Source organism: Tamandua tetradactyla, chromosome 13, assembly GCF_023851605.1.
Source record: "Tamandua tetradactyla isolate mTamTet1 chromosome 13, mTamTet1.pri, whole genome shotgun sequence".
Taxonomy (NCBI): Eukaryota; Metazoa; Chordata; class Mammalia; order Pilosa; family Myrmecophagidae; genus Tamandua; species Tamandua tetradactyla.
The window spans coordinates 50,729,433-50,746,351 of record NC_135339.1 but is presented as its reverse complement, the minus strand read 5'-3'; the positions used below and the strand labels follow the sequence as shown (position 1 = coordinate 50,746,351).

The 16,919-nt window shown below is 39.4% G+C and overlaps 1 protein-coding gene across 1 annotated transcript in view; it reads left to right on the top strand.

The window, feature by feature from the left end:
* Window positions 1-16,919, top strand: part of PLCE1 (phospholipase C epsilon 1) — a 373,498-nt gene that overhangs the window by 319,364 nt on the left and 37,215 nt on the right. The window contains exons 20-22 of the mRNA XM_077125401.1: window positions 7,080-7,209; window positions 10,795-10,916; window positions 11,867-11,984. Of these exons, the coding sequence (XP_076981516.1) occupies window positions 7,080-7,209; window positions 10,795-10,916; window positions 11,867-11,984 (370 nt within the window). The remainder of the gene's footprint in view (window positions 1-7,079; window positions 7,210-10,794; window positions 10,917-11,866; window positions 11,985-16,919) is intronic.

The following is a 16,919-nucleotide window of genomic DNA, read 5'->3' as shown; positions in this document are numbered from 1 at the left end:
GAATAGGAAACTGAAGGCTGGCCTTTTATGTGACTTGTTTAAAGCCACCTAGCTCATAGTGGCAGAGCAAAGATTCCGATTCTGGTCTTTGAAAAGGAAAGACTTTTTCAGTATATTCTGACACAGGAGTCAGAATATACTGAAAAAAAATCACATGGGGCACTTAAAAAACGTAGATTCCTAGGCCCCAAACATAACCTCCTCAATTAGAATATCTGAAGAATGACTTGTTAATCTATTTATTTAAAAAACAATAATTCTTAGCAATTTGGAAGTTTGAGACACACTACTTACCTGTTATTTCTCCCATAATCAGTTACCTTATCCAAAAGGCTAAGGAGGTTATTGTGAGGAGATGTGTTCTTAGAAAATCCATGCTGACTCTTGGTATTCACTTCTTTTTTTTTTCCTGATTTGTCACAAACCAACTAATTAATAATACAATCTGACATTTTATCAAGTATCAACTTGACACTCCCCATGGTAAAACTTCAACAATTTACCTTTTCCTCCTTTTTGAAAAATGGTACAATATAATCTCATATCCCATTTTCTAAGACCACTTCCTACCCCCATAATTTCCCAGGAAGTACCTTCAATGATTTCACAATCATATCCACATGACCTTTCAGTTGTCTGACAGGTTATGGGTCTAGATGACTTTTTGGCTCCACCAGACCCAACCCCTAACTTCCTGGATTATTTCAATACAAAGGATTCACCCTCCACTAGGATGGATTGACTCAGAGTGGGGTTTTTGAAGCCTTCCACCTTCCCCAGGCCTGTGCTAAGGCTCTTACTGAGGTCTCAAAGCTTCACCCCACTAGAATTCTCCATTCTGACCATGGTTCCTGAATCCCAGCATGTTGGACTCAGACAGTTCATATTACATAACAGGCAATGTGCTAGGCACTGGGGGAATAGAGAAGAATAAGATACAGCCCCCACTGAGGCCGTGCAAGCCAGTCTTTTCATCTTGCCCCCAGCTCTAACCCGCTGGGCTCTATTGGATTACTTTTAATCAAGAGCTAGAGTCATATTTTTTTCTCTCAGAATAAATGGGATGTTGGCAAATGTTTTGTGGTCACCCTCAAAGAGCAAGAGCGTCAGCTCTTGGCTGTCCATTTGGCCAATTCTCCCATGTCAGCCTGCTGGAAAGGGCTTCTTGCATTTGGGGACACATTTGAACATCTAAGGGGCCTTGGCACTCTACTTTCTGATACTGCTCGTCCGTCGTTCTTTGAATGGCATCTTTCCCATCATACTGTTCTCACAAGAGAGCCTACTAGGCTGTAAGCATCACCATTCCCAGCACTTGATTCTACCTTGAATGCTCACCGAGTCAAAGGCCCTTCTCTTATCCAGGACAAATAGATTTGCTTTTGTGGTTCACTTTTGCCTACACCAGATTTCCCAAAGTTTTGAAGAACACTAATCTTATGTGAAACTCTGAGAAAAGAAAAGGAAAAAAAAAATTGTTTGTTAAATAAGCATGGGAAATGCTGCTCCAGAGGTCTTCTTTGAAAAATCATGCTGCCCTTTGACATATTAAATGGAGAATATATGAAACTTGATAGCAGGAATGTATTTTAGTTTGTTCAAGCCACTGTTTCCAAAACTTTATTGCATTTTGTTATTATAGTTATTGGTATTTACCTAACAGGTATTAAATCCCATGGAACTGGACTTCTGTAAGCCCACCTTGAGAAATCCCTGCCTAGACAATGGCTGGTTATCTGGAATTGTCTAAATTATAAAATATTTTATCTGGATATAGACGCAGCCTAAATTACATCTTTTTATCTATGCATTTTTATTATAAAGATAATATCATGACATTCCATAAAAATTAGAGAATAGTGAAATATTTTAAAACATATGTGTATTAGTTAGGGTTCTCTAGAGAAACAGAATCAACAGGGAACACTTGCAAATATAAAATTTATGAAAGTGTCTCATGTGACCGTAGGAACGCAGAGTCCAAAATCAACAGGGCAGGCTGCGAAGCCGATGACTCCAATGGATGGCCTGGATGAACTCCACAGGAGAGGCTCACCAGCCAAAGCAGGAATGAAACCTGTCTCCTCTGAGTCCTCCTTAAAAGACTTCCCATGATTACATTTAGCATCACTAATTGCAGAAGACACTCCCCTTTGGCTGATTACAAATGGAATCAGCTGTGGATGTAGCTGACGTGATCATGACCTAATCCTATGGAATGTCCTCATTGCAACAGACAGACCAGCGCTTGCCCAATCAGATAAACAGGTACCACAGCTTGGCCAAGTTGACACCTGTCCCTAACCATGACAGTCCACCCCTTGTCAACTTGGCACCTATATATATATATATATCACCTTAGACCATACTTAATTTCCAAATGAAAACAAATAAGCACACATTTTTTTCTTTTACCTGACAGTACTCAACTGTCCTGCATATAACTGGAAACACATTAAATCTCTCCAGAATAGGGTGCAAATCCTTGGGCAACATTCATTCTTAAACTTGATATCTTACAACTTAAATAGTATAACATGAACAAAACAGCATTACAGTCCTCTTTTCTGTAACTGATCACGTGGTCGAAGTTCATATTTATCACTACCTTCTTCCACTACCCATTCCATGTTCCCTTTCCCCTCAGCAAGCACTTCAGCTGGCCATGGTTCTTTGCCTGGTGGGGTGACCCAAACCTTCATTCCTGAGGTTTCAGAGCCATTAGTAGTCCTGCCTGGATTGTGTTGTTGCAGTTTTCCATTGATTTTAATCACAGGGCATGGTAGTACTAATAGATGCCCCAGGGGATCTCCTATATTCCAAGAAAGCTCTTCTTTACCTCCATTATGTAGTTGCAGTCCTACTTCCTTCTGATAGTCAGGGTCAATTACCCCAGACAATAATGTAATCCCCTTCTTGGTGTGTTGATCCAGAGGCATAAGTAGCCCAAAGTGACCAGGTGGCAATCTTAACTACCAGTTCAGTGGTATCACTGTTGTTTCTCCTGGAGAAAGCACACCCCGTTTTGGAACTAAAACCTGTAGACCAGCAGAACTCAGGGTAGCAGGGACAGGAAGCAAAAATTTTCCTAGTGGATCACTAGGGGTAATAGTGAGTGGCACGACACCCATTTCCACCCCTTGATTCCTGGACCCATGGATTCTGGCTATGGGAGAAACAGCACCATACAGCGGACGCTGATTCAGAGCATACACAGCTTCCTGGAGAACATTACCCCAGCCTTTCAAGTTTTTGCCACCTAGTTGGCACCGTAATTGAGTTTTCAAAAGGCCATTCCACCGTTCTATCAATCCAGCTGCTTCTGGATGATGGGGAACATGGTAAGACCAGAGAATTCCATGAGCATGTGCCCATTCTCGCACTTCATTTGCTGTGAAGTGTGTTCCTTGATCCGAAGCAATGCTATGTAGAATACCATGACGATGGATAAGGCATTCTGTAAGCCCACAGATGGTAGTTTTGGCAGAAGCATCGCGTGCAGGGAAAGCAAACCCATATCCAGAGTATGTGTCTATTCCAGTTAGAACAAATCGCTGCCCCTTCCGTGAAGGGAGCAGTCCAATGTAATCAACCTGCCACCATGTAGCTGGCTGGTCACCTCGGGGAATGGTGCCATATCGGGGGCTGAGTGTGGGTCTCTGCTACTGGCAGATTGGGCACTCAGCAGTGGTTGTAGCCAGGTCAGCCTTGGTGAGTGGAAGTCCATGTTGCTGAGCCCATGCATAACCTCCATCCCTACCACCATGACCACTTTATTCATGAGCCCATTGGGCAATAACAGGAGTTTCTGGGGAAAGAGGCTGACTGGTATCCACAGAACGGGTCATCTTATCCACTTGATTATTAAAATCTTCCTCTGCTGAAGTCACCCTCTGGTGTGCATTCACATGGGACACAAATATCTTCATGTTTTTAGCCCACTCAGAAAGGTCTATCCATTCTAACATTCCAATCTCTCTAAGCCTCTGGATCCTCTGATCTACATTATACCAGGGCAGTTCTGGCATTTCAACCTCAGGTAATGTTGGCCACCTTTTGATCCATGTTTCAACCAACCACCCAAACAAGCTGTTAACACCTTTTCTAACCGCTCAAGCTATAACATTGAATGCAGAATCTCTGCTTACTGGGCCCATATCAATAAATTCAGCCTGATCCAGCCTTATATTCCTCCCACCATTATCCCACACTCTTAAAATCCATTGCCGCACATATTCCCCTGATTTCTGTCTATATAAATTGGAAAACTCACATAGTTCTTTTGGAGTATAACGTACCTCCTCATGTGTGATACTTTGTACCTCACCTTTAGGGGCCTGTTGGGACTTTAGTCTAGTTATAGGTCTAGAAGAAATGAGGGGTGGTGGGGGTGGGTCATGAAAAGAATTAGAAATATCTTCCAAGCCATTTGCTTCAGGGCCTTCATTTGCAGTTTCATCTGGTGAAACAGGATTAATAACTCTAGGGCTAATCCCTTCAGGAGGAGGTTGGGTGGCCAATTCCTCAAGGCAGGCTGGAGGTGGGGCAGCTATGTCCTCAGGGCAGACTATTACAGGGTTATCTAGAGAAGGCTCAGCATGGTCTAGGGTTTCAACCTCACCCCCAACATCATTATCAATCCATATGTCACCATCCCATTTTTCAGGGTCCCACTCCTTTCCAATCAATGCCCTCACTTTAACGGCAGACACCATGCAAGACTGAGATTTCAGTTTACGTTGTAAAGTTGCTACTCTAACAATAAGATTCTGAGTCTGATTTTCAGAGATCTCAAGTCTATGGCTACAGGAAATAAGATTTTCCTTCAGGATACTCATAGAAACATCTACATCTTTCAGACGGCGCTTTCTCGTTTGAAGCCTTAAGCCCATCCCTTTCACCCTTTAATGTAAACAGTGTATCTAACAACAACCAACCAACATCTCTATAACTCTTATTTCTACAGAACTCTGTAAAGGTGTCAAAAACATTATCCCCCAGAGTCTGGCTTCGTAGAAGCGAAGCATTAGGAGAATCGAATGATGATATTTTGACTATCTCCTTTGCCAACTCACTCCATGGATTGGGAGTGTCATTCTGATTATGGGAATCAGAGTCCTTAGTGTCTCCGAGTCCAGTCAGAGTAGAAAACCATTCATAAAAACCCATTTTTAAGATTCTGTTCCTTAAGAACCACTCCTGGTACCAAGATGTATTAGCTAGGGTTCTCTAGAGAAACAGAATCAACAGGGAACACTTGCAAATATAAAATTTATGAAAGTGTCTCATGTGACCGTAGGAACGCAGAGTCCAAAATCAACAGGGCAGGCTGCGAAGCCGATGACTCTGATGGATGGCCTGGATGAACTCCACAGGAGAGGCTCACCAGCCAAAGCAGGAATGAAACCTGTCTCCTCTGAGTCCTCCTTAAAAGACTTCCCATGATTACATTTAGCATCACTAATTGCAGAAGACACTCCCCTTTGGCTGATTACAAATGGAATCAGCTGTGAATGTAGCTGACGTGATCATGACCTAATCCTATGAAATGTCCTCATTGCAACAGACAGACCAGCGCTTGCCCAATCAGATAAACAGGTACCACAACTTGGCCAAGTTGACACCTGTCCCTAACCATGACAATATGTAATTCTAAGACCAAACACAACCTGCGTTGCAGGGGTTCTTAAACTCAGGTCCACAGATAGAATTTAGGAGTCCATAGGAAAAAAATTATATCTTTATTTTCATAAACCTTTCACTGAAATTTAGCATATCCTCCAATTATAAATGTGGAGAACAAACCACAGTAATGTTGGCAGTGCTTATGTCTTTGGCACTAATAAAAATCACAGATTTTTTATCTCATATGACTGTAGTTGCTAAGATCTCCAAGAAATGATTTAAGCTCAAAACTATTGCAAAAAATTTTCTAGAACTACCATAAATATCTTTTACTATATATTTTTACTGTTTACTTAATAAACATATATATTACTATATCATAATTTTTTAAGATATTTAATAATTGTATTCAACATTATTTGTTTCCTTTATAGTCTTATGTATTTTATTTTATGCACTTAAAACACCATTTTGAGAAGGGATCTTGCCTCATCAGGCTGCCAAAGGGACCATGACACATAAAGATCAAGAAGCTTTGTGTATTTATATATAGTCTTTTTTATGCATGTCATTTTATATAATTGTAACCATATATATATGTGCATGTATATATTTACATATTTAAATATTATATATATAAACACACGATTTTGTATCCTTTGTTCAATAAATAGATATGACAAGTACTTTTTCATGTCTCATTCTCTCAAGTGGGTATATCATAATGTACTGACCCCATTCGTCCATTGTTGGACTTTTAGGTTGTTTCCTGTTTTTATTCATGCAAGTAGCTGTTCTATATTTCAGATCATTTCCTGAAGCCTGATTCCCTGAAGTAGATAAATCGCAGTTTCAGACCTCTGTTGATTCTTGTGTCTTATGATATCACCTCACAGTAATTCCAGTAGAACATGGAGGCACATGACCTCCCTGGCAGCACATATCAATTTTCCCAAAGTCTCTAGCCTGTTTTGTTAACCTGATTTACGGCTCAGATAAAGTCTGTTGAAAAAACTTTATTTAAACCAACAACCATTCTTTTGGTCTCTTTGTCCACAGGGACTCTAATATTTTCTCAAGGTCAGAGGCCTTTGGATATTATTTTAAGAAGGAAAAAAAAATAGTTTCCTAGCAGAGACTTACTATTCCAAAATTATGGGCTGATTCACTTCTTCAGTCATTTGGGATGGATGCTGAGCCCCCAAAGCACTGAAGATTTCTTTTGAGGGGCTGGACAATACACATAGGTTCCTCGTGATTGTTTCTAAAAGCTCCAGAATATCTCCTGTGGGAATGTAGACATTTTATTTCAAATGAGTGTAGATTTTTTCCCCTCACTCAGATGAGTCAAAATTATTTAACGACTATGGTAAGCAGTAGGTGGTAGTTTTGAATCTTGTAAATGAAAACTCTGTAGTTTACCGTCTGAGTCTTTAAATATTGCTATCTTACAGGCTCATCAGCTAGCATCCATGCAAGCTCAGGCTTATAATGGGGGGAATGCCAACCCCCCAGCTGCTGGTAACGAGGAAGAGGAAGAAGAAGAGGATGAATATGATTATGACTATGAATCCCTCTCTGATGGTAAGAAAAATGGAATTCTATTTTGTGCACAAGAATATGCCTGGATGGTTTTCTAGATATTTTTTTCATAATTAAGTCTGGAGCTCCATTGACCAACTATACAGATTGTCATAATATTGTCCAAGAGTTTCTGAATCCAGTCATGTAGTGACGACCAAGCAAAGAAAGGGATTCTGCTCAGCACTGCAGCCACCACTCAAGGAAAGATGAGGAGGGAGTGAGAAGCAACACAAGATCATTCCTCAGATGAGCTTCTAGAGGTAGGGGTGGGAGTAGAGCAGAGGTATCCTATTTCCCCCTTACTGTTTCTGATATGGCTGATCCTCTGGCCATACTGGCTGGAAACCTTTTCTCTCTGCCTATAGGGGCAGCATCACGTTTCTATGCTTCCTCTCCCCCTCCCCTGCACCACTTTCCCTGGGCTTTCTGGGAGTACGGGAAAGAAGCATACTTTACCTTCCCTCCTTTTGATCCTCACATTATTAGACATTTCCTCTGGCCCCACCAAAGGTCCAAAACATAGACGATGGCTAAAGGCACAATACATAGAAGTTACGTGAATGATGTTAACTACAGATAAGTGAGAATTAGGTTACATGAGAATTGGGTTTCAGGTGTGTTTTGTTTGCACTACACTAGTGTCATTTGCTGGACACTGCAATAAAATGTTTTCTCAAGCATCATTGCTAATGGTAGATAGTTTCATTTTGGCGACTTCTGACAACACTTAGTAATGTGAAAATGCCATTAATACAAACATTATATGTATAGAATATATTGTTTCTATGTAGAATAGCTGTGATGCTAATCTGCAGATATGCCCAGGCCAGCAAACATTCCTCATTGACATTAAGATAGCCTAGCCACCTAACTCCAGATATCTGCTTCTCATACTCCAGGCTGTCTTTTAGTCACTTCTCAGTTCTTTGAGTCTCCTTTGTGGCCAACATTCCCACTCCAGTCTCTTTCTGCCCCCAGAATACAATAGTAGACTATATCCTTGGCAATAATTGATTGCCTCAGCTAGTAACTAAAAGCCAATCTACTTCACCTGAAACTCCATCAGATAATTCAAGGGGCATATTCACTAATTGGAGAGGTAGAAAGAGAAAGAAAATTAAAAGGAGCCAAGATAAGTTCTTTGCAGTTTATTTCTGAAAAACTGTGGGAATGTGAATAGTTTTTATTAACATATTCTTCCCGCTGGTTTCCTACTACAGTCACCAGGGAGAAACAAAATTTTTCAAATGAAAAATGAAAGCCACACCTAAGAATATCAACTAATTCAGAAGCCATTTGTCCCTACAAAAAGCTGGTTTGCTGAAAGATAAACTCACTATCATAAATGACTTGTGCTTTTTCTGTGTTTTTAAGAACAGCAAAGGATAAGGCTATTATTGTTATTATAGGTGTTTTTATTTGCAAATAACAAAACTAACAGGTTGAGTGGATTTTTACGATTGTTTTACAGTTGATATTTTCTCCTCTTCTAGCACTATCTGTGATCTGTGAACACTTGAGTCCAACACATGGTTATTTTCCATTTCACTGAAAGTTTCCTCTGACTGTCTGATTCCCAGACAAGCCTTGTTGTTATGTTGTGACTTGTTTAAGCTTTTCCTACTTAGGCTTTCTTATTCTACTGTTAAATGTCCTATGAAACTTACACTTTTGCTTGTGGTTTGTGGTACTCATTCATCTCTGGACTTTCCTTTACCTTCTTCATTTTCTCCACCTGGGATGAGAAGAAACTATACCTCTGCCTGCTGTGTACCATTTCCAGCTTTTTAGGGGGACCGCAAAGGTTTCTAAACATCTAAGAATATTGGGTCCCTTTGAAAATCAGAGGGAAGCTGTGATCAGTCTCCTCAGAGTAATAAAAGTGCTCTCAAAATTCTACCCATTGTTGTAAGGGTTTCATAGGCCTCCTGAGGCCCTCACAAGCATCTCAGATTAAGAACCCATCTCTACAATCCAGGTGATCCAATTTGTACCATGACAGCTCTAGTCCTTAGTTTTCATATCTATAAAACAAGGAAATTAGTCTAATGCCTTTCTTTGGCTATAAAAATGAGATAATTCCTAACCACAAAGTTACTTCAAGAAGGAAGTTGCAAATGAGGCTCTTGTGTTTCAGGAACTGCTACTCAGCCTTTTGGATAAAATGTTCTGAATGAATATTCATTTAATTGAATTTCATTAAATAAACTCAAAGATTCATTTTTTCTTCTCACCTTGCTGTTTACCTTGACAAGTCTGAAATCCACAGGAGCACAAATTTGGATCTATAACTTTAATGGGCATATTATGTCACAATGACTATATGATTAATAGGAAGTCAATTTCTATCCATTTGAAATAAATATAATTGGGAATATTAAAATAGTCAATAACTGAAAATATGTATTATGAATGTGGCAGCCAGCAGTGTGATTAACCATGCTTGCAATTCTTTCATTGCTGGTTCTTGCATTCCCTAATAATAAAAATATTAAACTATAGAAGATTTCTTATTTCATTTATCTTGTAGTCTAAGCTGTTATTTATGCTTTGCTTCATATCTTAATTTAATTATCTGGCTTTGTGTGTTAATTTTTCTTACTTTTATCCCCTTTCTGATTCTGTTTTTCTGTAGCAGATATCCTTACTGCTTCTCCTGCTCCTAACAGTCAGGAAGGTAAACACCATTTGAACTGAACATTTTAACTGCATGGATGTCAGCATTCCATTTCCAGTTTCCTAGGACTGATTAGCATGAAGTTGTGACACTTAAATGAATAAAAGTATAATGAAATGATTTATCTCATTTACTTCTTGGCCGCCTGCATGGCTCTGATTTGGTTTAAGGATATTTTAGTCTAAGCATATGTTGTCTGATGAGATAGTATATCTTGAGAAGTTAGTTTCCTTGTCTTTCCACTTTAAGTTCATTATAATCATGATATACCTTTAACATCATTAGAGTCATTTTGAATAGAAATGTAAAAAAAAGCAAAGTATAAGATTTCTTGTCATATTTTAGACTTATTTAGATATATTTTTAACTCCTATCCTGAAGATTACCAGTCAGTAAATTAATTAACAGTTATGAGAACTACTTTCCAATTAATTATAATTATGAAAACTCTGCATTGCAAATAACTAAGTCTTTTTTCCCCTGGTTTTGACATTTCTGGAGGCAAAAGAAGCCAATGGCTTCATTTTTAAGTGAGAGTGATTAATTCACGTATGTACCATATAGAAATGCTTTAACCACTAAATCCTTTCCAAACTTGTGTGCTATCAGTTTCTCAACCCAGGATATCCTCCATGTTTGCACTGTTCCAATCATCTGTAAGAAAATGAGTATTTTCATTCAGATTATGATATCAAACTACTGGTACAGATAGTCAATTCAATAAAATATAAGACACATCAACACAATTTTTAAAATAATAGCTCAAGCCTTCATTTTGGAAACATGTAGCCAGAGCCTCGGTCTTACAGAAAGGCACAAATATGTAGATATCTTTTAAATGATGTAGATATAGCCATTAAATATAGCATCAGGTTCTTGTACACTGAAACCTGCCAACTCATTTTCAGACAACATTCTGGAAGATAGGCCTGAAAATAAATCATGTAATGAAAAGCTTCAGTTTGAGTATAATGAAGAAATCCCCAAGAGGATAAAGAAAGCAGATAACTCTGCTTACAACAAAGGAAAGGTGAGTGAAAAGTTTCTGTTAAAATACACTTGGACCATAGTACTCTTGTCCATTTCAGGTGGGATTCCACTCCCTCCCTGTCCCCTCCCTTCAGCTTTCCCCTCACTTTCCCTTAGATGCTAAAACCCACATGGTGAGGATGTGGGACACCCCCATCTGCCATTTGTAGATTAGTCATTGAATTGTTCTACCAATACCTACTGAGATTCTACTGTGTGGCAGTCCCTAAGGTGGCACTAGAGTTGGCTTAGTGATGGAGACAAGTGAATAAACAGTGCTTGTAGGTAATACAAAGAGTGGTGATTACATGGTGTTATCAGAGTTTCGAGGACAGGCACCCAGGGAAGGTGATATTAAGAAGGAAGATTTGACTGAGCAGACAAAAACAGAGCATTCAGGCCATGAGAACAGATTCATGAAGCAAGAGTCCCAGTATGTTCAAGGAATTGCAAAGAGCTTTAAATGAGTATGGGGTGATCAAGAAGAGAGACTGGGTCTGATTGTGAAGCCTTAATTGTGCAGTGACCCAGCATAGAAAGTAAATGAGATTCCCAGACCATACTCTCAAGTACCTACCTCGCTAATTATAGACTCTGAGCAAATTTATAGACATGATTGCAGTGACATTGTTGGAGAACAGAATACTAAAATAAGTAAAAAATTTGAGCTACTAAAGATACATAATCATCTGTTCATTCAACAAATATGCATTAACTGTTCCACGGTGAAGGCACTAGACTATGCACTGAGGGAAGATGCATGGATGAATTAGACTCATCCCTTGCCCTCAGAGACCCTTTATTCTAATGAAGCTGTTAAGACATGTATATGGATAAGTGTAGAGCAAGGCAAGTCATACAGATAATGAGAGAGGATAAAGAGCTCTGGCAACTCAGAGGTGGGTAACCATATACTTACTGTGCAAAATAATATCGTTTTCCCCTTGATAGGTTTATGACATGGAACTGGGAGAAGAATTTTATCTTCCTCAGAATAAAAAGGAAAGCAGACAGATTGCACCAGAACTTTCTGACCTCGTCATCTATTGTCAAGCAGTTAAATTTCCAGGTAAGAGTGGACAATATCATCTATAACATTTAAAGATGCAAAGGATAAAATATGCTATTTATTTAGTTAGGCGTTGTGAACACTCTCAAAATAACTAGAACATTTTTAAGCTTCTGTTGCCAGACTCATTGTGATAAAACCTTCTAAAAATCTTTATTGTTATCATTTACTTTGATGCTCATGAGGAAAATACCATAAAATGTTCATTTTCCAGATCATAAATGTCTTTTTATAACAGTATATAATAGTAATAATATTCATCTAATAACTAAAATTTCTTAAGCACTGAAGCACCAGGATTTGTGCTAAATATTTTACATATGTCATTTGCTTTGATTGTTCATAATAATCCTATGAGGTAGGCAGTATTTTCTCTACTTTTAAATAAAATTACGTCTGAAAGAGAGGAAGTCATTTGCCCAAGGTTTCAGAGTGTATCAATAAAGACTCTTGTTTGAAAGTGACAGAAATTGATTTAAGCGAAGTTTGCCTCATGTATCAATAAATGAAAGAGTATACAAGTTTCAGGTAAAGCTTGATCCAGGATACAAGTTTTTCTCTCCCTATTTCTGACACTGTGAGGGCTCTATTCCTTTTGTATTTGCAAACTGGCTGCAGCAGGGTAGCACTACAGGATAGATTCAGCTTCCTGGGGAAAGAGTTAAGTGCTTTTCCAGAACTTCCAGAAGAAATTGTATTATTTCTTAATGGGTCTTTTGCTCATCCCTGAACCAGTCACTGTGGCCAAAGTGCTGCAGGACTCTGCTATTTTGGAGCCTGTGTCACATATTCTATCCCTAAGCTGGATAGCAAGGCTCCACCCAGACCAAAGGGACCAAGGATGGGGTTTCAGTGGGAAAGAAGGTACCCAGGTTGGCCATTTCTAGATGTACAGTGAGTTTATGCTAGTAGAAACCCCCCTCCCATAAAAATGTTTATCTGCGATAATAATTCTGAAACCTGTCTGACTCCAAAACCTTGTCCTTAACCATTAGTCTATCCTGCCTTTCTTGTCAGGGTATGTTATCAATGAACCCACCCAGTTACTTGTCCCACAAATGGGACACCAGGAGGCGAAGGACAAACAGGAAAGTTCACAAATAGATGGAGGTCAGAAAAAATCATCTCTTTATACTAACAGAAAGGATTCACTTACACAATTTTGCTGAGGTAGGAAGCTAGCTGGGACTGGGGGACAAGTCTAAATGGTAATAAACAGGGTATATCAATTAGGCCTGAAGAGGAGAGCTGAAATGCCAACCCTCATCTTTTCAAGATGCTGTAAACTCATGTCCTGGCTCCCAGGAGGCTTATCTTAGGCACCAGCTCTCACACCATGCCCAGCAATTGGAACAGAAGTATTGGGCTATTAAAAAATTAGATCGTATTGACTTTTTCATGCAGAGCAAAAAATCATAAGTAAAACTTTCTTAATTTGAAATTTTCTCCCATATACTGTTTTTAAACTTTTGGCAACTGCTGCTGCTTGTCTGCTATCAAATTCTGTTTTGCAGGATATGTATGAATAAATAGCAAGCAAACATTGTTGGAGAAAAGCTGTGGGAACCTAGCCATTTCAGTGTAATTTCACAGATCATGACTCTGTTACATACAAATAATAGGATCATATTTGCAGCTGGAGAAATTACTCTTATGATGGGGTGAAATCCTTTACCTGTGAAGGAACGTCTTGGCTGCATGCTCTTCATCATGGTAACTAGTATAGGAACCACTCTTTTCAAGGACCACATATCCCTTGTCTCTTACAAACCCAGTTGATCCTATTCACAAACCATTCCACTGGCTTTGTCTTCTCCTCTCAAGCCCTAAGTTAATAAAGGAGTGCAAGTTCCCAAAGGTATTTGAAGTCAGTATGAAGTGTAAAATTTCTGTGCCAATAAAGAATTGTGAAAGGGTTAAAAAGTCAATTTGCCCAGCTTTTACCTTGAGGCACAGGTAAGCATTTAGTTGTTTGGTTTCCTTTTTGTAATTCTAAAAATGGAGACGCCATATTTTTGTAAGGGTTTATATAGCAAACATTTTTTTTTATTATTACTTTTTTAGTAATCCTAGGTTCTTACATTTTCTTCCTCTAACTTTGGTTCCTTTCTCCTTTTTCTATATTATCAGTTTCAGTGCATCTCACCCCTCCCCATTCCAAATCTCTTCCAACCAGCCATCTGCCCCGTGCAACAAAATCTTTAGAGAAATGAGGTACCATAAAGAACATATGGTACAATCCCCCTCTTGCCCCCTGCATCTTAAAGATGAGAAAACTGAGACCAACAAAAGTGAACTTCCCCAGCGTCATGAGCCTGGTTCAGGGCAGCCAGAACCCAGGTGCCTCGACTCTGAGTACAGTGTTCTTTTTTACCACTCTATCTCAGGCCAAGGAAGTAGCTGGGTTTTATCTGCCTTTATCCAAAGCACCTAATAACTTCTTTCCCACAGGATTTGGGATTTGTCCCTCTATTTAATGCTTATATATTCCTGTTTCTTTCTCCTTTTAACAGCAAAAAAAAAAAAAAAATGGAGCATGGTATTTTTATCATGTGATCCTATAACTTAGTTCCCCGGAGAACTTCCCTGAATCTTCCCTGAATCCTGTACTCTCATAGGGCACCTTTGTGTACAGTGCTCTTTCCAGCTGCCTGGCCTTTGCTCAGATAGTGTTTTCAACCTGACCTGTGCTTCTTTCTTTTCTTTGCCACTTTCCAAACACCAAGGCTAAGGGCCCCTGTGAAGTATCTGACCCTTTCAACCCACCCTAATGCCTCTTTCTTGGAACCCCTTGCCTTAATCACTTAAAAGTAGATTTGATGGTGATGATAGAACAATATTATGACATAATCAACAGCACTGAATTATATATTTAATTGTGGTTAAAGAGGAAATTTTAGGTAGTATATATATTACTATAATTTTAAAAATTTAAAAACATAGGACAACACAAACAGGAACTCTGAGTAAACTGTGGTCTAAAGTTAATAGGAAAATTATAAAAATGTTCTTTCGTTAATTATAACAACTGTACTACAATAATACAAGGTGTAAATAATAGGGTAGTATATGGGACAAATCTATTTTAAATAAAAAACTAATTTTTTAAGTAGATTTGACTAGAATCCATGTTTACCACACTTGACAAAAATCAACAGACTCACTCAGGTTGCTTCATTAAAACCCTAATTCCCAGACCTCTCTGCTGAGGATTCTGACCTGGCAGATCACGTGTGGGGCCCTGGAATCTGCGTTTTTAGCACAGGCAATTAGCAAACACACTGAACTAGATGGCCTAGAAGTCTGGTTTTGAGGAGAATTTTGCTTCATTTTCCTTTGGATCTACTACTCTTTTTGTTGCCACACGATCAACAATGTAGTTAGTGGCTCAGGAATTCCATGGTGAGACTTCTCCAGCAGGTTCTGTGACTTCCAGGGTTGCTTTACATTCTTACACGGAGGAAGCCAGGAGGGAGAAAGACTTCCAAATTTCAGACCATTCAACAAACAAAAACCCTCATCTTCTCAGCGGGGAGTCCCTGCCACACAGAGGAACAAACTTGGTTGGTAGGTTAGCCATTGGAATCACAAAAGTGAGCTTTCTAGTGGGATCTTACTAGCTGGATAAAATGTAGTTGGGCAGCTTCAAGCCAGCCAGGTAAGGGGTCCCTGGGTCCCTCTCCCCTTTCAGTCACCCTCAAGTTATGCGTTGCTGTACTTTCCCAAGAGTGCTGGCAGTCCCCCACTGGGCTCTGGGTTACTCAGACGGCACAGCATTGCCACAGAATAAACACCTTGGGGGCAAAGGGATGGATTTCAGGAGATGAGAGAGGGTTGGGAACAGAGATTGCAAAGAAAATGTTAACCAAATACATTAATGCAAGATAACCCTACTCACCAAAACTTATTTATCCTCAGTAACTCCCAGAATCTTGCAAAACCAGGAAAAGTAGCTTTTCAGGCCTGCCACTGACAGAGTGAAGCAAGGCACACCTGAGCCCTGCACAAAGCATGGTGTGAGGACTCTGTAGTAGGAAGGAGCAGAAGCGTTCTGACTCTCCCTGGATTCACCTTCCTTTCCTGATTTCAAATACTTCCAGTGTCTCTAAAGAAGGCACCCAAAAGAAATCCTGCTGCTGATTATAGATCACTTTCCAAGATAAGGAATAAATTTCCTATCAAGTAAGAGAAATTAGGATTTATGAAGGAAAATAAAATCTTATTCTTAAATGCCTATCTGGCTTCCACCAGCTGATCATATCCACCTTCTCTCTCCAAGTTTTACTCACTATCAATTGTCCCAGTATCTACATCTAATACAGACGCATTCGCAGTCACAACTGCAAGAAAAAAACCCTGTTCGAGGAAAGACCCTATGTTGCAGGACAAAGGCCATGGATCCTTTAGCCCCATGCGCTCAATAACCAATTCCTGAGACACCGGAGTTTCAAAGAGAGAGTTTATTATTAAGCACGTAGTAGAAGAGCAGATGGCCTAGCAGCCCAAAATCTGTCCCTCCGAGTTTAGGGAGTTCAAGCTTTTTAAGAATTTTAGCAAGGGGAGATGAGGTCATTTCGACTAGCAAGTTCAGAGCAGAAAAGGAGACAGTGTTATCATTTCAATAGAAGAACTTAAGTTGAAAGGAGGGGAGGCGAGCTATCACTTCAGTACTAAAGGTGTAAACCGAAAGGAAGGGAGACAAGTTATTGTCCACTAGCAGAGTCTAGCTGATACGATTTACAAATGTGCAGACCTGAAGCTAGTTAATGGCCAACTTCAAATTCACTAGCACAAGGTCCTTTGCCCTACAAGAAAATGAACAGATAGAGGGTGTGACAGCTCGTACAGTCACAAAGGCACAAGATAAGGGCTTTTACAGTCATTCCAGATAACAGGGCAGCTAAATTATAATTTACAGATTTCAGGAATTTCCCT